At 39.1% G+C, this 24698-nt stretch overlaps 1 protein-coding gene across 1 annotated transcript; it reads right to left on the bottom strand.

Moving 5' to 3' along the window:
* Nucleotides 1-931: 931 nt before the first annotated feature.
* On the bottom strand, nt 932-19765 carry LOC120558885 (plakophilin-1). The gene is made up of 15 exons (XM_039800213.1): nt 19344-19765; nt 16121-16239; nt 11763-11936; nt 10969-11162; nt 10421-10562; nt 9951-10158; nt 8765-8933; nt 8016-8133; nt 5848-6015; nt 5577-5753; nt 5067-5220; nt 4766-4952; nt 3732-3816; nt 2973-3087; nt 932-2825 (listed from the first exon to the last, which is right to left on the bottom strand). Exons 1-14 carry the CDS (start codon nt 19525-19527, stop codon nt 3013-3015), a joined length of 2154 nt encoding a protein of 717 aa, XP_039656147.1. The 5' UTR covers nt 19528-19765; the 3' UTR covers nt 932-2825; nt 2973-3012.
* Between the last annotated feature and the right edge of the window lie 4933 nt (nt 19766-24698).

Raw genomic sequence — 24698 nt, 5'->3', positions numbered from 1 at the left:
ATTGGTTACCTCCTTAAAAATAAAATGAGGCACTAAGGATTTCTTTGTTCTTGCAACGTGGTTTATCATTCTGCAGCAGACCATGGAGACAGTGACTAATGAGCCAGCAAACGACATCTGCTGTTTTTTTTTCACTCCTTTGTGTTACCCATCAGGACAGCACCGCGGCACCGCAGCACCGCGGGCAAAAGTTGAACAGAACAGACGTTAAGAGTTGACAGGAATTTCTTTATGTTTAGTTAATGATCAACAGGTCAATAGAAAAGAAGTGCCATTTTCACTAAGTAATTTGATAAAAATTATGAAAAAAAAAAACCAAACTTTCTATGATTTATTTGGTCGCTGAAGAACAAACTTGCTACTTCAGTCAACAGTGAAAAAGGCTATAGGGAAATCTAAATCAAGCAGAATATTAATCGTTTTTTAATGTGTGGTGAATAATAGAAATGAACAATCATGTATTTGTTGTGTGAAAACCGTGCAATGTACACATTCTCAACAACATTCTCACCAAACCTGCTTCGGTCAGACCCTCACACCTTGTTTAGAAAATGGAGCTAAGAGGCTTTTCATCTTGTTTTCATAGTTGTTGTCTTAGTCAGAGACTGGCGTGCTAACACACCACAAAACCCTGCTGGAATAAAAACTTGGAGCTTAATTAGTTCAAAAGATCTACAATAAATTGGAATTGCAGATGCTGCAGAGAAATTTCCCTCATGATAAATGAATATCTCTAATCAATTTTATGGTGATGATGAAATTATGAGCAGGGAATCCAGTATCTTCCAACATGGCTCATATATATATACATATATATATATATATATATATATATATATATATATATATATGCACATAGTATGGATATTAATTAGCACATTCAATTACTTTAAAGTTGGTTGTTTGTTCAATAAAAGACCACCACTTACAATGTTGTCGTCATATCTGTTATTTATTCTTTGTACAGACTGAGTGACAGGAAAAGCTTATAAAATGTCACACACACATTTCTCTACATTCTAAGCAATACTGTCTTCCTGGAGGCAAGTGAACCTTAGCAGGAATATATGTCTCAAGCGTAAAAAAAACAAAAAAACAGTCCACTCCACTGCAGTGTATTGTTAGTCATGGGGAATCTCCACAGATTCCAAACATCTCCTCTCTTCGCTTCAGTGATTTGTAATGCTGGGTCTTCAAAAAGCATTGGAATTTGAGGAAGATTTAACCAGTTTTCAGTAGTTTGATTATGAGAGCAGATACTCTTTAATGAGCCCTTAAAACTTTTAATACAAATACCTATAAAAGGTTTTAGATGAAGAACCATTTATTTTAAATAAAAACATGTATAATTAATAATATTAAACAAATGTTCAAATTAGACTAAAAAAGGTTTCATGGGGAATCACTGACTATTTATAATGCTCCAATTTTCTATACATTGTTAATACATGAATGGGGACAGCTGATTTTGCATGTTGTGTACTATATTCCAATACTTCTGTCTCCAATTCTTCAGTTTATGCAAGAAAACAAACAATAATTAAAAACAAACTAATAAAAGAATATACTGTATAGCATACAATGTGTAACATTCAAAAAGCAGATTTAGGACAAAGCAAGAGAAAAAAACAAGGCTTTTAGTACTGCACTTATACTATAGAATATTTTGACTTCTTCACTTTCTCGTTCGGTGGTAAGTGACAAATCGACACCGCTCTTGTTTCTGCCCGATTAATATGAAGCTACTGCCAGCAGCTGGTCAGCTTATTTTAGCACAAAGACTGGAAACAGCTAGTCTGGCTCTGTCCAAAGGTAACATATTTCTCCTTCTGAACACTTTATATCTTGTTTGTATAATCCACACAAAAACTAAAGTGTAGAAATGACACATTGTTGTTTTGCTGGTCCCAAAACCCTGTAAAACCACTAAGTGTTGTTTTAACACTAGGGATTAAACAAACGACATATGAAGTGTTAATTGTTGAGCTTTAGAGGTGCTGGTAAGTGGATTTTGTTTCCTTTGGACAGAGCCAGGCTAGCCATTTCCCCGTTTCCAGTCTTTGTGCTAAGCTAGGCTAACTGGCTGCTGGTTGCAGCTTCATATTCAATGTGCAGACACGAGAGTGGTATCGATCTTCTCATCAACTCTCTGTGGGAAAGCGAACAAGCGTATTTCCCAAAATGTGGAACTATTTCTTTAACTATTTAGGCACTCTTGTTGAAAGTGGTTTATGTTAATTGTTTGCAATACAACATTCTGACTCACAGAATGAAACAGCAAACAGCAAAGTAAAAAAAAAAAAAAGAAATCTCAACTGGATGTATGAGATTTGATCTGGTAGTGACAGTATTACAAAATAAGTCTTTTTTTTTTTTTTTTTTAGCTTTTCATATATTTTTCTTATTACTTAAATTTTTGTCTGCTCAATTCTCAAGGCCACACAAGATATTTTATCATTTAGCCACTGCAGACAGACAAATCTGACAACAATGCCATTCATGAATGTAAATAATCACTGCATGCCTTAAATAACTTTCACTGCAGATTACATTGCCTGGTGTATTGCAGCTGTCAGGCCAGAAGAACTGGGATTCAGCACATGCATACTTTACCACTTTCTATTCACAGACAAAACATATTCAAATGAAACACTGCAGGATTACTCATGAAATTAAAAGCTCTCTTTGCACTAAAGTATATACAATGTATGATTGACTCTTAATTAATAGGCTCTGTCAACAAGGTTATTATGTAAAGAATGTAATTTTACTCTCCTCGTTGCAAGGGTGTGGCCACATCAGTGTCTAAACATGCTGGATCCCATCTGCAAGCACACACACGAATACATGCGTGAAAAGAGAAACAGAGAAAAATGTTTAATCCTGATGACACAAATTCTGCCCATTTTTGGCCCTACTGAGCCTTTACATCTGAATATATGCAGATACAAGCATTCAGAAGCACATCGTACCTCTCAGGCTCTGTGGTGCCTTTCCACTCGTCCTTCACACTCACTCGATAACTTTCACCGACCTGTGCATAGCTGTGGTGTTGTCATTGACAAAAAGTGATTTGGCCATCCCCAGCTGTGGATCAAAACGTTTAAAAATCAGTATAGGGTGTTGCACAGATGAAATCGCACACATACAACAAGCAAAAACATGCAACACACCCTTGCTCTAATTTCGAGGAAATTTCGAGTACTGTTTCAGCAACTTATAGAAGCCTCAGGCGAATCATGGAAATGTGAAAACAGGAGTGTTTTCCCTTTCTTGCCAGCAGTCACTTTTATTTCTAGATTTATGGCATGTATACATAAGTGTTGCTACTGTTCATATCATACATGTAAGAACATATGCTCATACTCATACACACACTTAAATGGATATTGTTCATGTATTCTGTCTATCCTCCACCCTGTCCACCCCTGACTCTTAGTGCCTTGATCTCTTCTTCATCTCTCTTCCTTTTGTCCATGTGTTACTCCTCCCATAACAGACAGTGGGGAACAAAAACCAGTCTGCTAGGATTCCAGTGTAACTGTTTCTGTATTCACAGAACTTTTGGGTGTGGCAGGAGGGAAGGGAAAGTGATTGTGTGCGCCATCCCTCTGCAGTGTGAGCATGTGCTAAACTTTAACCTGATACACAGATACAATAGGTTTGTGTTGTGTCTGCCTTAGAGAATTAACACAGTCAGTCACACAGCATCTCAGTTCTTTCTGATTTACCTTTTTCGCTACTCCTTGCAAATTCTTATCGTTCCATAAGCTGTAGAGGAGCAAGGAAGCTGCTTTGCTGCCTTTGGGGAAAGACCTAGGGCAGAAGGGCAGAGAGAGGGGCAGAGGTCATTAAAGAAGAGTAGAAAAAAATAAGACAAACCACACACAAGAATTGTAAGAAGTAAGTTAGTCTGTACTTTGACAGCAGAAGACAAACTCACTGAGTAGGAGTTTTTGTGTTAAATAAGCTTTTGACAATAAGCTGTAATATAGGGCTGGGTATCGTTCAAAATCTTTCGATCCGGTGCCAATTTCGATACCTCAGTTTCGATGCCGGTTCCTAACGATACTTTTGTCGATACCATATGTTTTAAAACACATTTCAACATCAACAAAAATACATTAAACACAAAACTTTTATTTTCCACCTAAATTGTTAATCAAAACAGTTATCAAAATTTAAAAATTCTGGTAACACTGCTCACTCAGAGTAACATTATTAAAAGTGCCTTGCCTTGCAAGCTCAGCCTGACAGTCAGTCATCAGGGCAGAGAAACCACCATTGTGCCTGCTTGTCTAAGCAGAAGTGTAACGTCAACAGCACCGCGACCGCTTTCGGCTCGCCATTAATATCAGCAAACGCTGTCTGTGTGAAGTTTTGAAAAACTGTAACCACACTTGAAACCAACCGTGACGCTCTGTGACTTCAACAAAACTGCAGACAGTTTACTCCGTCTGCACCTCTCCGTGTGTGTGTGTGTGTGGGTGTTGGTCGGAGCTCCACTCTGTGTCAATATGCAGAGAGGACAGATAAGCTTGTGCTTACGCGCTCAGACCATTTTGTTTTTTTTCCGGTGCCATAAAAGTATCGACATTCGGTACCCAGCCCTACTGTAATAGCATCAGTATGGTGGTAAATTAGAAGGTTGCTTGATATGTACTACCTGTAAAAGAGGAAGAATGCCAGCAAACAAATGAATTTAAGTTTGCCACAGCTATGAAAGCTGAAACTCCCACACAGAGATGAATAAATAAAAACTCACCTGTTCTCGCTGAGGTCAGCCACTGATGACACCAGTTCAATTTTGACGAACTTCTTGCTGACCTCAGTGTCTGCCAACATCAGACTCCGCAATGTGCTGCATGCTGTTGCTATAGTTTCGTCAGAGCTTCCCATCTCTCGGGGGCCAGAGGAGACAAGGCTGGTGAGATCAGGCAGAATCTGCTTTGCTAGAGAGAAGACAAAGGGAACATACAGTAAATTAGGTTTATGTGGACTAACTCTACATTCATGCAACTGCTGCCTGCAAAAGAAATACCTTAACATTTCTTGCTTTTTCTTACCCATGGAGGTCTGCAAACTGCTGGTCCGAGACATGTTACCCAGAAGGGACATGGCAGTCTTCTGCAGGCTCCGGTTAGGAGACTTTAAAAGACGGGGCATGTGCAGCAGAGCCCCCAGCTTTTGAACCAGAATCTGACACATGGCACTGGACCCCTGTAAGAGGAGCAAACACAATACAGAAGGATGAAAACCCATTAGCTGTATCTCCCACTTCACTGTAGCAGTCTATATTTGCATTGTGATTTTTTTTATTAATTTGACATTTGCATGCTTCTCACTATTTCCTTTTTTTTTGCTCTAACAACCTCTGGATCCCTGGAGACCAAACTCTACCCTTACTAACAAAACCATTCAGATCCTATTGTGAATAGTGCTGTTGTGTCATTATTCCCACCACCTATCCGTCTCTGTAGCTTTTCTCCTTTCTTACGTCAACCTGAGATAATCCTGAGTGTCCATTACCACCGTACACAAATGGTAAGCCTAATAATTATCTTCTTTGTACTCACCAGTCCCTTGCCGGCAGTGAGGTTCTGCAGGGCACCACAGCAGGCTTCCAGTGTGGCACCGTTCTGGGACGAGCCCAGCAGAGACAGGTAGGTCTGCATGGCTATGGGATGGCACAACCACTTCACACCTGATGGTTTGCTGTCCTCCGGCATTCCCCGCACCGCGTCAAATAAAAACTGAGTACAAAGGACGAGAAAGCGATATGAAGGTGGCTTGGATTAAAGGGTCTGTCATGATTTAGCCAACAAACATGAGATGGTGGATGCCCACCTCCTTTTGAGCCTTGCTGCTCTTTGGGCTGAAGCATCCAATCGTGGGGCTTTTACTTTTCCCACGTTGGCCCTCTCTCTCAGGTTGGAACTTGCTGAAGCACTCAGGAGACTCATCCTCCAGTTGGTAGGTCAAATTATGGAGGATACATGCACAGTTCTCCACAGACTAGAGGAGAGGAGAGGTTATAAACTACACATTTATTATACTTCATAGCATAGCAGTTCTACTTTCGGACTTACCTGCCATAGCTATTCACATTTACCAGTGTGTTTGAAGAGAAATTGAAGCAAATACGATAGGATATGATTCTTTGCAAGTTCCCCAATTGCAAAAATGAAATGACACACCATGCACTTCTCATTCACTGCTACTATATGATAAAGGAAGACCTCATTTGTGGTCAATTGTTCTACATCTGGATCTCAAGCTAACAACTCTCTGGGTTTACCCTCAGTCGCTTTCAAAGACAGGCATTTTAAATTATTTTTTAAATTAAAAAAAATCTGAACTCTACAAATCTCCATCCTAAATATGCTTTAGTACATTCACAAAAAGACCCTAGGTTGCAATTTGGCGAGAGTTACACTTTAAGCAAGTGTCAGTTTGTATGTTCATTTAACTTCCAGATTAATTATTTTGAAAACGCATCAGAAACATTAACATGCTGCCCAAATAATAGAATTTCAGTAAATTCAGTTGGGTTTAGTTAATGAGGCTTAACCCTCTGAGGTCTAAGGGTATTTTCAAATATCTTCTTAAAATGAACCTTTTTAGGGTATTTGTATATAACTGATCCCCATGTGTTTCATATCAAAACGTTCACAACAATCTCAGCTTTCGGTACAGTGACACCCAAATCTGTCTCAGAGCAATGCGTGAAGAGATAATTAAAAAGCTGAAACGTTGATGTTGGCTTTTTGAAATTCCTCCAATCTCTTCAAAACAAACCATAACTTATGATGTGTTGTACGAATTGTTTCGGTGCTTGAAATGAGTTTACCAAAGTATTTAGGTTACATATGATTAAAATAGTGAATAAATGTCTGAAATGAAATGATGCAATATTGCTTTTTCAGTATGACTTTTGTCCTACTAGAATATAACTTGACTGAGCTGACACAAAATATATTCTCCCTCTGTCTCTCACACAGACAGCACCAGCCATACTCCACCACTTAGAAGAAGCCTGAGTAAACAGATAGCACTAGCACAAGAATTAAGCACACATCCACACCCAAAACTTTCACAAATGAGCGCACACATATGAGCACCCGCTACACATGCTGACGCCGCCTACAGTATTTACCTGCTTATTAATGTGAGTGTTTACGGATGTGTGCGTGAGTGTGTATGTGTACTTGTATTGTGTGTACTTGTGCTTAAGGATATATTCATAGTATCTGGTCTGAACACACTGAGAGACACATGAGGCATGTTCTACAAAGAACTATGTGTGAACTAGGATACGTTACCAGATATGAATTCAACCATAGATTTAATTAATGCCAATTGCTCCTGTAACCCTTGACAGTAGGGCCACAACCAACAATTATTTCCTTGAGTAATTGATTAATCATCTAGAAAATATCTAAAAATAGTGAAAAATGCCTGTCAAAATTTCCTTAAGCCCCAAAATGAGGTCCTTAAATGTCTTGTTTTGACTGACCAACAGTCCAAAACCCAAACATAGTCAGTTTACAAATATATTAAACAGACAAAATCTGTAAATCCTCACAATTGTGAAGGTGGAACCAATAAATGTTTCTTGCTAAAAAAAAAAAAAATTACTTAAAAACAATTATCGACTATCAAAATAGTTGCTATTTCAATTTCTGTCGATTAATCGTTTCATTGTTTCAGCTCTACTTGAAAGCATCAATTTTACTTACAGGGATGATGGCGGTGGTGTAGAGAGGAGTGGAGAAGTTTATAGCGACAAGAACATAAAATCATTTCTAGTGTATCAGTACACTGAAACATCTAACTTTAAATGTTCTCTACAGGGGCCGATCAGAGGACAACAAAATGGTTGCCAGAATGAAAAATGAGTCTACTGATTAGCTGATGCAGTCTGCATACAGAGCCTTTAGAATTTAAGTTCTGTGGTTACAAATACTAGTAGTGGATGGTAGAAAGGTTCTGTTTATAGAGATTAGAAAGTGTACCTTGTCATCAGGGCTTTCCTCCGCCACACAGGACTCGACATAACCCATGAGGGAGTCAATGAGGCCACGGCACTGTCTCATTGCCTGTCTCTCCTTCTGTTGGCCGCAGCTCAGGTTCCTACACACATTACAATCATTCATTTAAATCCAAAAGGAAACACTTACATGTCTACTTTGCAGAATATAATAAGAGACACAGAACTGCGAGTGCCTGAACATGTAACTTGCACCATCACACCCTGTTAGAAAACTTGATCGTGGAGATTAGGCACGAGGTGCACAGAAGTTTCCAACGCACTGCCAGTATTACAATAACTATTGTTTAATACACATTAACATTACATAACATGTGCTGGCAGATATAAGACAAAGCAGTCAATTCATTCTGTCAATCATTTTTTGATTAATCAATGAATTGTTTCATCCATGAACTGTCTTGTTTTGTTTGCCAACAGTCCAAAACCCAAAGATATTTAGTTCACAATGAAACAAAATAAAGAAAAGCAGCAAATCCTCACACTGGAGAAGTTGGAAGGTGAAGATGTTTGACAATGACTTAAACCATTTAACAAATCTATGGCTATCGACTAATTGATTATTTGATTAATCACGGACATCACAAAGCCTTGACAAAGATGTCTGTGACGTTAAAACATTGCTCTATTTAAAAGCTTGTAGTGGAAACTATCTGATCTCTGCCCTGAAATCAAATCAACCTTCAGAGGCACTGAATAATTAAAGGTCCTCACCGCAGGCACCCTGTGGCGCTGTTGAAGACATCGGGGTGTATGTTGTTGTTGGCGCTGTTGTCTGACCAGCAGGTGAATGGCACCACCACATTCTCAGTCAGGGCAGGCAGCGCTGTAGCTATAAGTTCTGACTTCAGCTCATCGGCAGAGGACAGGTTCCATAGAAGGCCTTCATATGGAAATATAAGTCACAAGCATTTAAAAAAATCTACCTGTGTATTAAAGTATTTCATACATGCATTATGTTGCTGCCCTTTGAGGTTGAGATTGTTGTTGTTGTACTAAGAAATGGATGGTCAAAGAACCTCAGTGTAAAGTGGAGTGGATAGTGATTGTAAAAGAAATGCATAATATGGAGAAATTTACTTTAAATATAAATGTGTGGCATTGAACAAAATGGTTATCGCATGTGAATATGGATATGGTACAATAAGGAGGAATTATAGCAATTGTTTTTTGCTAGCCTTTATGTATGTGGTTTAACAAGCCTTATGCGACAGTATCTTTATTAAGCCTGTATTATTATCATTACTTGATTTATGTCCTTCTTGTCTACCGTGCAAATGCTGGAATTGTATCAAAAAAGAAGAAAGGTCCAAGGCACTCTTCTTGCAATAAGTTAAAAAGCCTTTATTTAGATGGCTATTTCATATTGAAATTGTTATTACATTAAATATAGAGCTGGGGGGCGCCCGGATAGCTCAGTTGGTAGAGCGGGCGCCCATATATAGAAATTTACTCGTCGAGGCAGCGAGCCCTGGTTCGACTTCAACCTGCGGCCCTTTGCTGCAAGTCATTCCCCCTCTCTCTCCCCTTTCATGTCTTCAGCTGTCATGTCAAATAAAAGGCCTAAATATTCCCAAAAAACAATCTTAAAAAACATTAAATAAATAGAGCTGGGTAGTGCCACTAGGCGTGTCCATATGCTTTTTGACAGGTAAAGACAGGGTATTTCTACTAGACCAATTATCCTGCGTAAATATTATTCTACGTATTTTGCAGTCTTTATTTTCTACTTAAAACAATACAAATAACGTTTTTAAAAGAAGCATTATGTTGTAAAGCACATGTTCTTTCTCATTCTATGTGATATTTAGGTATAAGGTATAAGCTTTTTTAGTAAAGGCCCACCAGGGCACCCTTCTACCAGATATTATGAGGTCTTGTCCCAGTAAAAATGTCTTACCAGTGATTTGTTTCTGGGTCTCAGTAGAATTTGTCTCCTTAAGTAGCTGCAGGGCCTTGGCTATACCGCCACAGTGCTGAACCTCCAGCTTGTTGTCCTGGTCTTTGAACACCAGGTTCCTCAGAGCCCCAGCAGCAGCCTGGCTCACCCCAGGATTGGGGCTCCGCAGCAGGGTTACCAGAGCGGGGATACCTCCTAGTTGGAAAACCTGTGACACCGAAATGTGGAGGGAAAATGTGAGACTTAAAGGAGTGGCAATGGATTTCCAACACTGTAGGTTAGAACCAGCAGCCACGTGTGATGATAAATGCCTTCTCCTCCCGTTCCTTCAAGGCAGGTTACACAAAGGTCTTCACAGAGCGCTGGCACAAATCGTATCACCACTACAAGACAACTCTCACACAAATCATCTATGTGTGCATCTTTGGAGGGTGTGTCTGTACAGTATATTTGTAGCCGAGTGCTTGGACCTCCTGTTTGGCGCCGTCCTCTTTGAAGGTGGTGTGGTGGATGAAGGTGGCTCCACATTGCTGGTAATTCTCTTCAGGGTGAGACAGGAACTCTACAGCCTCCTTTAGGGTCATATCTGACATGTTTATCGCACTGTTCACCCTGCAGTAACAGGCACAGAAATAAAAGAGAGGGTTGGAAATTAGATACTAGGAAATAGTTTGATGCATTTAAAGATAATAAGCTGATTGCTCTTTTGTCACATGACACATGGGCAAAATCCCCAAATTCTTTAATTTGGGGACTGCTAGCAAAAAAAAGCCATCAGACAGAAATGGCTGCAGCCAATCCCTCCAACAAAGGATGGCTGACTGCAATTATCAAGGAAGTAACCTGTATGGAGAAATTGACCTCCACCTTAGAATACCGGGGAAAACATATATGGGCCTATGAGATGTAACCAATTACATGTGTCATTGACAGACCATTATCCTGTACAAGTAAAATGTTGCCCATGTCAACCCCTTCTTATTGCCTGAGAATGTCAATGAAAGCCAGGTGAACTCACGCTGATTGCTGCTCTATGTTGGATGTTTTGATGGTGCCCATTTTGCCCTCAGTGCGATACAGGGCAGTGGGCGGCCGGACGATGCGTGTCTGGCTGTTGGTCATCTGTGTGCCGTTGGTCACAGAATAGATGCTGTTTCTATTTATCCGACTCTGAAGGCTTTGCTGGCCCTGAGCCAACATCCCTTTGCCTCGCTTAAAAAAAAGAAGAAGAGTAATTTACAATGCTTATAAAATTATGGTCCTTTGGAGTAGGAGAATAGACCGATTATTGGGCGATTTCTTGGCAGTCTGCAGATTATCTGTATCAGCGTTTTACTTGCCTGATAACCGATTAAGTTAATTAATTAAAAAGTGCGCTACTTTGGCTCTGCTACAACTCTGCGTCAATCTCTCTGCTTCGGTTTCACTCACCACAGAGTGTGACTTAATGTCCTGCCCACAACACTATCTGACTGACTATCTTTTACTGGGTATTATGTTGAAAGTTTCTAATTTATGAAAAAAAGTGCTTAAAGCATTTAAACAAAGTTCTGTGTTGGAGTTTGTAACATTCCAAAATTTTAATTTTCACTTAAAGATTTTCATTTTTAACTGTAAATGCATATCGGTTCCAAATATGTGTTATCGGTTTCATTAACTACTAATTATCGCTATTGGCCTTTAAAAACCAGTATCGGTCGATCCCTACTTTGGAGTACCTGTTATGTGTTTGAACAATTGGTTCCCTAAAAACATGAACATGTTTGGGTAATTTAGTGAAACAACAATTTAACATAAAAAATAATTGATCACCATAGTGGTTGCAGAAAATGGACGAGCCAAAGATGGGTCACTGCGAGCAGATCTCAGCCCATTGGTACCCTGGGGCCAGCTGGAAGTGTTGATTTGCTGTTCCCATATGCCTGAGCTGACTTGTCTTCCTCTCGTGGTCCTAGCGGATAGGGTACGACTCTTCTGAGTATTTACCTAAAAAGAAGGACAACACATTTTATCTTAAAATCGCAGGCCTACACAGCATTTTATTCAGATTAGATTGAAAAATACATGGCACATCATAATAAATCCACACTAGCCAGTCATGGATCATCTTTGTCTCTAAGTGTGGCTTAGCTGGCAGTGACAAATAGGAATAGCATTATGTGCTAAAAAAACTGAAACACCTTAATGTTTTTCTGTAGTAATAATCCAGGTTACAAAAATTAAACAGGTAGCCCACTTTTAACTAGAACATTGTGTAACTGTAAAACCAGACAGAGGAATTTGACCTGACACAAAGCCCGCATAGCCTTTCTCTTTCTCAGTTTATGCTGAAGGCAACAGAATGCACCAAACGGTCACACAAACCAAAGTAACATAATATCTGTCATTGGAGACCAACTCAAGCAGTTGTGTTGAAAGACTGCTTGCACAGTTGAGCAGTTTTTTTTACAGAGGATCTTTGTGTGTGCAAGTCAGACACAACAACCTTTCTTCACAATCCTTACGTCACTAAACACCTTAATCTCACGTAAATACGCCTTGTGTATAAATTTATTTTGACTTTGCTTCTCAGGCTTTGACTGTGTGTGCTTGTGTTTGTTAGAGTACAAAACATGCTATTCAAGCTTTGCTATGAAATAACCACAATAGACACTTGGTATAGCCTGAGCAAAATGACAGAACATGTCGAGCTAATGCTTTAATGATTAGTCATTCTCGCAACTATCCCTTTGCTCAGTTACCGGCCAGCCCTGTTACTTACCAACAAAAGCATGATGGAGGAGAGATCTGTCAACAACACGTTTAATAAGAACTGACAGGGGTGGCCTCTAGCTCACCCAGTAAGAGCATACGCCCCATGTAGGCAGAGTCCTTTGCAGCAGCGCAGGTTCGAATCCGACCTGCTGCCCTTTGCTGTGTGTCATCCCCCCTTTCCTATCTGTCACTGTCTAATGAAGGGGAAAAAGCCCCCCAAAATAATCTTAATAAGAACTGACAGTGTGTTTACTTGACGGTGCTGCACAAGCTCTTCATTTGGCTACAGCCTGACTGAGCCACCGAAGCCTTCCTTATGTCAGAGGCCGGACAGGAGAGATGGATGTAAATTCAGAAGAGCAAATAAAAGCAGCACAGAATAACAGCAGCATGCGTTTTATTTGGGAACGTAAATTAAGTAAGAAATACCAAAATATTACTGTATTTATTGTTACCACTGTTGTTATATTTCGAGTAGTGTGGCTCTGCTGCTCTATTGGTCAGATTAACGATCAGTCATATTCTGCCTGGAAAACTAAACTTATGGAAAAAAAGTCTACCAAAATGGTGTTATTGAAAAATGAAGTGCCCCCAAAAAGAAACTTTCACAGTTTACTTGTTGAAGTGGCTTCTGATGGAGTTCAGCATTATGACAGTTTATACCACAAGAGATGACTGCTGACAACAATTTGCCAACCTTTAAAATGTTAGATTCATTTTTAAGTATCTAATTAACAGACATTACCATTTAGTCATTTTATCTCATTTCCAGAGCAATTGGATTTCCACTCAATTTACCATGATACAGTAAACGATATACTGTAAACAGTATATCAATTTTGTTCCTTCACTTAGAAAACAAATATTTATATAATTAACACTTTAATTTAATACAGCAGTGTTAATACTGTATGGCAGGGGTAATTTAAGGTGCTATATACAAGAGAAGCAGGCAGGAGTATCGGCACAGAATCAAAGCAATGTACTGCTGTGCAAAAACTTATTTTAGCCACCTAAAAAAGGCCCACCTTAAACATCGTGTACTCTATATTTACAATAATTTCACAGCTTTACCTTGCCGTCAGACAGCTCTTTCCGACGGGGAACTGAAGCCTATATATCCATCAGTGCTCACTTCAAAGCCAAAGTAAAGGGGTAAACCTATTCTAAATATGGTGTTTACTTAAACAGATATTGATTTTTTTAGGTGGCTAAAATACGTTTTTCTGCTGCCCCCGTCCACAGCAGTACATTGCTTAGCCTCTGTGCCGGTACTCCTGCCTGCTTCTTCAAAGTGGGGGTGTGACGACCGCCATCTACTGTAGGTAGCACTGACTATGGTTAAGTATCTCATACAACCCCACTTCAAAAAATCCAAACTGTCCCTTTAAGTATTCATTTGGCTTAACGTGAGGTTGACTCAACAATATGACAGGCAGAGAGTATTCATCAGCAACAACACATTACCACACTCCTGAGACATGCCTCAATGTCTTCAGATCAGTCCAACCCAGAGCAAATGGGTGCAACACACACACACACACACACACACACACACACACACACACACACACACACACACACACACACACACACACACACACACACACACACACACACACACACACACACACACACACACACAGTATTGCAAATGAGTCGAATTCGCCCTGACTCTGAGTGACAAGACTTAAATTGAGAATGCCGTTCAAAAACAATATGACGAAATCACACATACCCTGGCTGCCTGATCCAGTGTTTTTCTTATTTTCTTAAAGGAATACTTCGATATTTTCTTTTGCAGAGTGTTAGATTAGACTACTGATACCACTGTCATGTCTATTCAATATGACTCTGGAGCCAGCAGAAAGTTAGGTTAGCTTAGAATATAGGCTTGAAATAGGGGAAACTGCTAGCCTGGCCCTGTCCGATAATTTAAAAATAAAATCGGCCTACCAGCACCTTTGGGTTATGTGCCAGACTATTTCTTGGCTTCCTAGAGTCTCCACTGTTCCCTGAATTCACTGCGCCTGGCCAAGAAAAAAATCTTAAAACCACAACTTGTCATTTTTAAACTTCGACTTTTGTATGGATTTAACAGACGAGGTTCATTAGTGAGTTTTACATTTTAGCAGATTTTGTTACATTTGGACACAGATAGGCCATCTGTTTCCCTGTTTCCAGGCTTTATTGTAAGCTAACAACTAAACCTTCCATTAAATTGTTCTTTACTTCTATGGAATTAATAGTATTCATTATTTTATTGTTGTCAAAGCTATATTATCTTCGAGTAGTAATGCTGTTCTTAGAATCATTTAAGAAGCCTAATCTGCATTACCACACATTAGCAGTAACCTTTTTTTGAATGGAGAAAAGTGAATGCAGGTATAACATAATCATGATATACTCACTGGGTTGGATTACCACAAGCATGTTTCATTTTATACAAAAAAATGATTTGACACAAATGACTAAATAGAAGAAAACATTCCTAAACCTAAAACACTAAAACTGATCAGCAGTAATGTACCGTAGTATTTGTGATTATAGTAAAACCACTAATTTAGTCCTTTAAAGCTGCAGTAGGTAAGATTGTGAAGAGCCAGGACTTTGCCAACAAATTTGAACATCGACAACTTCTCAGTCCCTCCCTCCTTTCTGCTGCAGCCCAAACCGTCTCCTAAGCCCCTCCCACACAAGGGAGTGTGACAGAACTAATGGCATGTCAGACAGACAACATGTTCAATAACTAAACACCAACACAACGTTAACTTTACTCACCAACAGTAAAACGATGCTAACTAGCAGGCTACCGTTAGCCATTTCAGCATCATATCAGACCGACCACTGTGCTAACGTTACTATCATCCTCACCAACGTAGCTTTGTGGACTTTTGACTAATAATAACCAAGTGAAAGATAAATCATTCATGGTAATTATGTTACCTGTTGAGAGGAAATGTGGCTACATCTGCATCGTTCTTCAGATCTTTAAAATCCTGCAGCCACGCCACCTCTGAAAAGCCACTCCATTATTCCGCTTTTCCGAAAACAATTTGCAGTCAGCTTGCGCTGGGAGGGGAGAACGCTCTTATATGCGTGTGCGTGCCTGAGCAGTGATTGACAGGCAGATAGACACCCCCTGTGGCCCTGAATGGAGAAAATCTACCGGGAGCGGTGGAATTTTGCCAATGGCACTACAGGCTGTAGGAGGTGCCAGAGGAGCTGTCTTTTTTTTCATAATTCATGTAGTTCTACTGGAACATAGGGTCAGTTTCAGCAAATATGACAGAAAGTTAGTTGTATAAGACTTACCTACTGCATCTTTAATGTTGAGTCTGTGAAAGGGAAAGGGGTTTGTGCTCTGACTATCTGTACAACAAAACACGGGGCTGTTATATGAGAGAAATAATTACCGATTTGTTGTAGCCTGTTGACAGATTGGAGCTGGTACGACTGAAGGTGCCATTTGCTTTGGATGGAGAAAACTTGAATGTTCCAAACTCATATGTTGTCAAAGTCTGGGGAGACAGGCCTGTTAAAAGAGGAGAAGTTTGAGAGCTAAAATAAAGAACAGGGATATACAGAGGAGAAGAATACAAAATAAGCAGTCTATTAACCTCAAGAAATCTGAAACACACCTAAACAGAATAAAGTTATGGTGATAAGACCTCCAATGAGCATCAAGCACACAGGTTAGCAAGAGGGAGTTGCAAAATGTGATGTCTTATGTGGGTTTCAGTTTCCCAGTGTGTGTTTAACTTGCTGCTATTCATTACAATTAGTGGTGTTTTATCATTTATGTAAAATATTATGTCCACAGGTTTAATAGTGGACAAAGATAGCCTTCCAATTGTATAAAAGCAATCCATTTATTGACATTCAAAGGGACAATTAAAGGATGGATTTGAAGACTTACAAATGAATAAAGTATTGCAAAAATACATAAATCAAATCTGAAAAGGATAGCAATATTAGATTCAGTTCAAATATTGAAATTAAAAGATTTGGAAATCAATTACACTATTTGATTAACCATTTAGTTCTCTATTTTCCATTTGCCAACTCTTTTATTTACCTTCAGCAAGGAGGAGGAGATTATGTTTTCACAATTATGGTTCCGCAATACATTTTGGAGTGTATCCGAATCACTGAGGTGAATACACAAATCATTTTTCACTTAACATTGCGAGATAGGGCATGGTCTTGACGGAGGTCTGTGCTCTCCGGGTGGCCTTCTACTTAGGCAATTTTTTTGTAAATCTGCCCAAATGTTAGCCCTTAATCTAATATTGTACATGAGTGTTACTTCATTTAATACACAGTTTTATTAGATCAATTTATTGATGGATTGATTTAATATTTTGTAAAGTATTTCATTTACTTTCTAGCCTAATAATGTAGGCTTTGCAGTTAATAACTATTAATAATTATTCAGGTGTAATTACAGATGTAAAAATCAGGATGCATGACTGGCAATCCTTTAGTTAAACAGAAAGACAGTCAGACATGACATACGGTAATGTAAGTCACAGTTCACACGCTTTGCATTGCACTTTGTCTCAGGGATATCCAGTTATAGACAACATGTTTTAGCACCATCACCTGTCTGTCTTGTTGGATGATTATATTGTGCCAAATCTAAGGCTGTGACTTCACCATTATAGGATTATGGTTGTCAAAAACAATGGCATACTCATCATTGTTATGATAAATCTATGCAGGAGAGGAAACATTCTCCTAAGTTGACTAAAGCACCATCTCATTGAATAAATCAGCCTTAAAAAGGGTCAGTGCACCGAAGGCAGTTAAAAACAAACATTCTCTCTCTTAACCTATCCTAGTACTATCTAGCCCAGCTGACTGTTTCAATTTTTTCATGATATCTGCCTCTAACTTCTGCTGCCACTCCACAACTTGAAAAACAGTTCCAGTTGTATTGCAACAAAAATCCAATCACTTCCATTACGTTGGAGCCACAGCAGAAATATCAGGGCACATAAAACCAAGGCTAGCAGCATGGCTGGATAGCACTTGGGATAGGTGAGAATACATGCCTTTTTGTAATTTGGTTGAACCTTGCAGGCTGCGAATTTAAACAAGACCGAACAGAACTGGTCTGTGCTGGTAACAGGAAAATCCCCAGTGGCTGTGGTCCAACAAATATCAAACATTATCATCTTTGTTGCTCCAACACTTAAAGTAAAAAAGTCTATTTTGGACAAGCCAGATATTGTAATACTATTGTATGTGACTTATGAACACTGCTAAACTTATTCCATTAACATTTTGGCCCAGATATTAAAAGTTAAAAGCAGCATGTGTGCACCACTTACCATTTGTTTGTTTTTGTCAATACTCAGGGTTTGACTGCTGGTAGGCTATGTGTTTTGTAGACATTTGTATTCCTTGTCAGATTGTCAGCTTACATTTAGCTTAGCTTCTTTTTTAGACCACTGACCACATTAAATAATGACTATAGGACAAAAGACAAATCATAACTTAAAAGGGACAACAATAAAGAGTTAATTTTGAAGCTCTTCATTATTTGGACCACAGATGATAAAGCATTTATTTTTCAGCCACAGCCTTTAAAGTTTACAGTAGGCTACAGTTTTTTTTTGTTTTCTGGAATCAATGTTACCTGGTTTATTTTTCTGATTCTCATAAGGGCTACATTTTTCTATCTGTAATTGGAATTACATTATTACATTATTTTTTGGGCTTTTCCACCTTCAATCGATAGGACAGCTAGGTGAGAAAGGGGGGGAAGACATGCAGGAAATCGTCATAGGTCGGACTTGAACCCTGGACCTCTGCGTCGAGGCATAAACCTCTAAGTACATGTGCACCTGCTCTACCCACTGAACCAACCTGGCCATGAATGAAGGCCAATTAAAACAGGCCAGATGTGTCCTTATCATGCACGCCACCAACTTCACAATCACTTGAAGCGTTGAATATCTGTAAAACAGTAAACTAGTATATAGATAGTATGACCTACTTTATAGGTAACACATTCTACATATAACAACCATGCACTTCATCTCAACTGGAAGACACATTTCACAAGATACAATTTTTTTTCCTTTTCAATTTTTGGTGGATCTTTAAAATGCAACTTGCAGTAAAAGCCAAATACCAGGGTTGTTTTGAAAGACAAATATGTAATTTTGTGTGTGGGGTGTGTGTAAGCCACATTCCTGACTAACAGAGAGAAACTGCTGTGGCCCGCTCAGGAGGAGTAGGATGAGTCTCTGACAGTTTCTCAGAGTTCACACTAACAAAACCCACTTTTCTGTTCACACCGGTGCTATGGCCTATGGCCCAAGTGTTTCTCTCACAGCAATTTAAACAAATCATATTGGAGTGGTCTCCTCACAGTAGTTGGCCAAAATCGCAACACAGGAAAGCAGCACGTTCAGTCTGTTTGGAGGATGCAACTTTCGGGGAAGTAAAAAAAAAAAACTTTCGGGGAAGTTGTGTGACGCATATTTCCCAGAAAACACAAAAAAAAGCAATACTGTTATGTAGCCTACAAAAGCAACATATTAGGGTACCTGAAACGGCTACTGTCCAAATAAAGACATTACACGTTAGCCGATATTATTCTTAACATTATGATGTTGTATAGCCTACTTGTTGGTGAGGGTGATGTTGAGCCGTTCTTCCCGTGTTTGGACTTGCTCCTCTCGATAGTGTGCACTTGATGCAGCACGCGCTGCTGTCCCGAGTGCAGCTTGTTGTCGGAGGGCAACGCGAGCGACGTATCCTCCCTGCCCTTACTAGTCATTGCTGAACGCAGCGGCTCCGGAGCCATCATCTTCCCAGCACGGTGCCCTTCCCGTGAACGGTTCGGTTAAAACCAGTTTCCAAATAAAGTGCAGACCCGGAGGAGAAGTACGGCTCGACTTAGCTCGATTAGAGCAGCGGACAGTGCCAATAATGTAGGCTAAAGTTCCCAGAGTAGAGGCGGTGAACTCCACCCTCGGGACCGCGCCCCGTCTAGGTGTGGCCGAAGAGAGTTCACATGAAGGTGCAAAGTGAAGGGAGGGGCAGACACATGCACGTAGGCCTATGCATTAAAACCATAGACTGTCACAGTCCATTGTGCAAGAGAGGTGATTAGCATCTACTTTTTCTTTATTTGAAGGAAGGGAATACATTTATAATTACTGTACTACTTTTCCCGCAGCCCTAAGCGCATTTGACGTGGTATAGCCTGTGTCTGTGCCCTACAATAGTCAATGTACAATATAATGAAATAGCAAAAGCTGAAACAAATAATATATTTTCAAAGTTCATAAAGGATACAAATTTGAGGTACTTGTACGACATTGTATTGCTATAATGATGCAGTGCTCCACCTCCACCAAGTACAAGAGTAAAATGTTACCAATACAGCAGTAGTAACAATATAGACTATATAACACTCACTTGGCCAATTTTCTGCTTCATGAGTACTTTTAGTTATAGTTGATATTTTAAAAACCTTTTTCTAATAATTCTTGATATTTTTACTTAAGTGCCATTTTTAATGCAGGACTTTTACTCCATTACAGAGGGAAATATTGTACACTTTACTCCTTTACATTTATCTGACTCTTACACTTTAGATACGAAACTTAGAATATTGTAAAATATAAGGCAAGGCAAGGCAAGGCAGCTTTATTTGTATAGAACATTTCAGCAACAAGGCAATTCAAAGTGCTTTACATAAAACATAAAAAAAACAGAACAATTTAAATGCATTAAAAGACAAAAAAATAAAATGTAAAGAGCAATTAGAAAACAATTAAAAACAATTTAAAATCATTAAAAGACAAGAATAACATTTACAGTGCAGTATAAGAATTTTAAAGAAAGAGCAGTTCAAAATAGGTTATTTAAAGAAAAGCAACATTAAAAAGATAGGTCTTCAGCCTGGATTTAAAAGAACTGAGAGTTGAGGGCTGACCTGCAGTTTTCTGTGAGTTTGTTCCAGATACGTGGAGCATAAAAACTGAATGCTGCTTCCCCCTGTTTAGTTCTGACTCTGGGAACAACAAGCAGACCTGTCCCAGACGACATGAGAGGTCTGGGTGGGTCATAATGTAGTAGCAGATCAGAAATGTATTTTGGCCCTAAACCGTTTAGTGATTTATAAACTAGCAAAAGTATTTTGAAATCAATTCTTTGAGGCACTGGAAGCCAGTGTAGAGACTTCAGAACTGGAGTGATGTGATCCACTTTCTTGGTCTTAGTGAGGACTCGGGCAGCAGCGTTCTGAATCAGCTGCAGTTGTCTGATTGATTTTTTAGGGAGACCTGTAAAGACACCGTTACAGTAGTCAAGTCTACTGAAGATAAAAGCATGGACAAGTTTTTCCAAACTTTCCAAACACATATACATAACAGTTTCTGTTGTTTCATAATCATTATGTGATAAGTGCCCTGCTATGCCATGAACTACTACAACTACTATTTCTAGTCTCTGTTCCATTATCTTTATTGTGACTGTTATTGCCACTGTTCATCACACCCCTAACTGGCACCGTCAGACACCGCCTACCAAGAGCCTGGGTCTGTCCGAGGTTTCTTCCTAAAAGGGAGTTTTTCCTCGCCACTAAATGCTTGCTCTTGGGGGAATTACTGGAATTGTTGGGTCTTTGTATATTATAGAGTGTGGTCTATCTGTAAAGTGTCTTGAGATAACTTGTGTTATGATTTGATACTATAAATAAAATTGAATTGAATTGAATTATTCAGTTAGTCATTTCATTTGGTAAGATCAGATATGTTCTCTTATAGCAGACATTTTGACATGTCACAAGCACGGGTGTTACTAATAATACAAATGTTTGATCCATTCAGTTGTCCCTGTAAGCCATGAAAGTTTAGTGAGTCGGCATGCAGAATACCAGGATACTGAAACCAAGGCCAATTTATTTCATTCATCATTAATTTGAGCATTTATATTTGTGGTTTTTCTACTGTGACATGTCTAAATGTGTTCTGTGGAAATGGCCTATTACAAGAAACACCACATATTGCCAAATATATAAAAGGTATTCATGCCTAGTATTTCTTTTGCCTATTAAAACAATATTTACTGCACACTGAAATTCATTTTTCACCTTGAAATGAAACTAGAAATTCTAAAAATCTATAAGTTATTACATTTAGATAAATTAAGTAATACCATTGCACATATTACCCTACTTTGTTTCAGGGCCAAATTCGGCATGATGAATTTAATATCAGACAGCACCAATATATTCATGGGACCTTTTTACATTTTATGATGAAATCTGAGATGGTATAATAGGCATAGTTATAGTTTTATATGTTAGAAGCAGGCATGGCTCTCCTTAGATCTATAATTACTGACCTCAGATTACATTAGAAACACCCAAAATGCCCCATCTTATTCCGATTTAGAATCCATCCATCATTCCCCCTTCTGTCCGTTGAGAGTCACTCTATAAATCAGCTGGAATAAGGCTCTTTTCTCACCCGGACACAAACGGTTTGAACCCCTACCCTCTGGCAGGGGTCTGCGGTCCATCAGGACCCAAACCTCACGCCATAAAAACAGTTTCTTCCCCTCTGCAGTCAGTCTCACCAAAAGGGGGTCCGGGCCCCCACTGACACTGACTCTTAACCCCTCCCACCGTCATCCCTAGTCACTACACTTTGCATTAACCTTCATCCTGGACTATACTGTACATCTGCCTATTGCACATACTCTATATAATTATCTGCACTCAACCCATTCAGCCTCTTTTTTTCTTGCAACAGTTATATTGTATGTATATATTTGTTTCTGTATTTATTGATTATTTCACATTAATGATTAATATGTTTGTTTGTTTGTTTGTTTATGTAGGCACCATTCACCAAGGCAAATTCCACAAGTGTAACTTATTGTGGCAATAAACCCTTTTCTGATTCTGATTCTTTTTGGAAAAAATCTAATTATATCATTTTTAAAATACTTTTTACTAAAAAGATAGTCAAGTGTATAAAATCTGTTTCAATCAAATGTAAAGACAGAAAAGGCATTGAACTAGAACATCATGACTTTAACTTTAACTTTAAATCACTCTTCATTCCTTCACACCAGAAGTTATGGAAAGCATCTAAAATTGATCAGGTGCACAGCTGTTTTTTCCCCAACAGCCTCTGGGCTAGATTAGGGTGGGCTACTTTTTTCCCTATCTGATGGCACATTGTTGAGGACAGAGGTGAGACAGCACAGGGCATGAGCAAGCATCTCTCAGCTTGAGAAGAAAGGGAAGAATCAGAGAGAGGGCAGGGATGCATAGGATGAAGTAAAGCCAGGGAGAACAGAGAGAGGAAAAAAGGAGATAATAGGAGCACATGTTCTTTGCATAACCGGGCTGTTTTGGCTAAGTTTCTGAAGGTGATATTTTCCCACCACACCCTTCACATCAACACTGCCAAGGTAATGTGTGTAATGTATCTGTGATGGATGTGTGTGTGTGTGTGTGTGTGCTCGTACTCTTTGATCTCTTAGCTACCTCATTTCGTCCTCTTTCTTTTCTTTTCTTTCTTCATATTCTAGTCTGTTGTGTTGAGGATGTCAGAAGGGGTTGTTGATGTAATGTAATGGATGCTGATGTTGACGATGATCATTGTTGATTATATTGTATCAGTTTTGTAGGCTGATTTGCACTTTTTCCTACCCATGTAGTTTACCTTGATGCTGTTATCCATGCACCTTGTACTGGTATTTATTTGTCCTCGTAGGGCCTACTGTTACGGTTGTGTTCCAGTTGGACTGTGTGTAGAACCTGTGTGTATTTGTGTCTATGTGTTTATCCTGGCTGCACACCTAATTGCCCTTCGGGGAGACATAAAGTTGAAGTTGAAGTGCGTGCCCGTTTATAGTATTTAAGTCAATGTGGGTGCATATAAACTCTATATTCCTACTAGAGTTGTTATCTGAGAGGAAGGAACTTGAGTTTGATCCCCTGATGATGAGGGGTGATTTAAGGTGAAATACAGCCATGAGCAACCAGTGAACTGTGTGGAATTGTTGGCAGGCTTCCGCGGTAAGTACCACACCCAGATTGCTTCACCACTTGCAGTTTTGGCAGCATGGCATTATTAAGTCGAGCCTTCTCAGACAGATAATATTGACTAATGTCTGCCAACAGAAGAGCCACAAGAGTGTGAGGAATAATGGAAGTGAACAGTTGCACAGGTTGTTTATGACCTTGACATACCTGTCAATTGAACATTCCTTTATTTTTCATATCAGTATCTTTTCCCTTACTGCAGCATACAGTATAGCTTTTCCATTGGCAAAACACCAAGCAACCAATATGAATATTTTATAGTAAATATAAATCTGTATCTTTCTTCCCTTCAACATTTAGGAATCATAATTATAATTCATAGCATTGTGTGGTTTTATGAGAATGCACCAAGTTCTGTGCAAACACATGGTTGTTGTCTATTAAACGTAATACCGATGAGACTATGTAACAGTCACTCACACACACATAACCATGAACACTGATTATGTATGAAGAAGGTAAAGCCTCCACATAAGAGTGCTACAGATACATCATTCCAGACCATAGATGTATGATAAGAGCCACTGGACAATATCAGTGGAAATGCTGAGTGCTGTTTGTCTGTGCCTGCTCCAGACTCTTCTGAACACTCATTGGGCTGACAGCACCATCTATTGGGCACAATGAGAATTGCTTTCTCATGCAATTCTCATGTTCTCATGTTCGCTAGAGTGAGAGTAAATAATCTGGAGATGACGAAAGTGATTCAAACTGTTCAAGTGGCTATAAAATTAGAATATATTACCACGGGAGTTTCATTTATTAATACCGAAAGGGAGTCATTTATATACAGTAGTAGCTATAGTCTATGGTCGTTGTCCTAGCACAAAAATAACAGGTGAGGACCGCTGAATGGACGCCAGTCATCATTCATTTCCTCATTTACACCTGCGCCTTTTCTACTGAGACAT

This window comes from Perca fluviatilis, chromosome 5, assembly GCF_010015445.1.
Source record: "Perca fluviatilis chromosome 5, GENO_Pfluv_1.0, whole genome shotgun sequence".
In the NCBI taxonomy this organism is placed as follows: Eukaryota; Metazoa; Chordata; class Actinopteri; order Perciformes; family Percidae; genus Perca; species Perca fluviatilis.
This window is presented reverse-complemented; position numbering and strand designations above follow the sequence as displayed.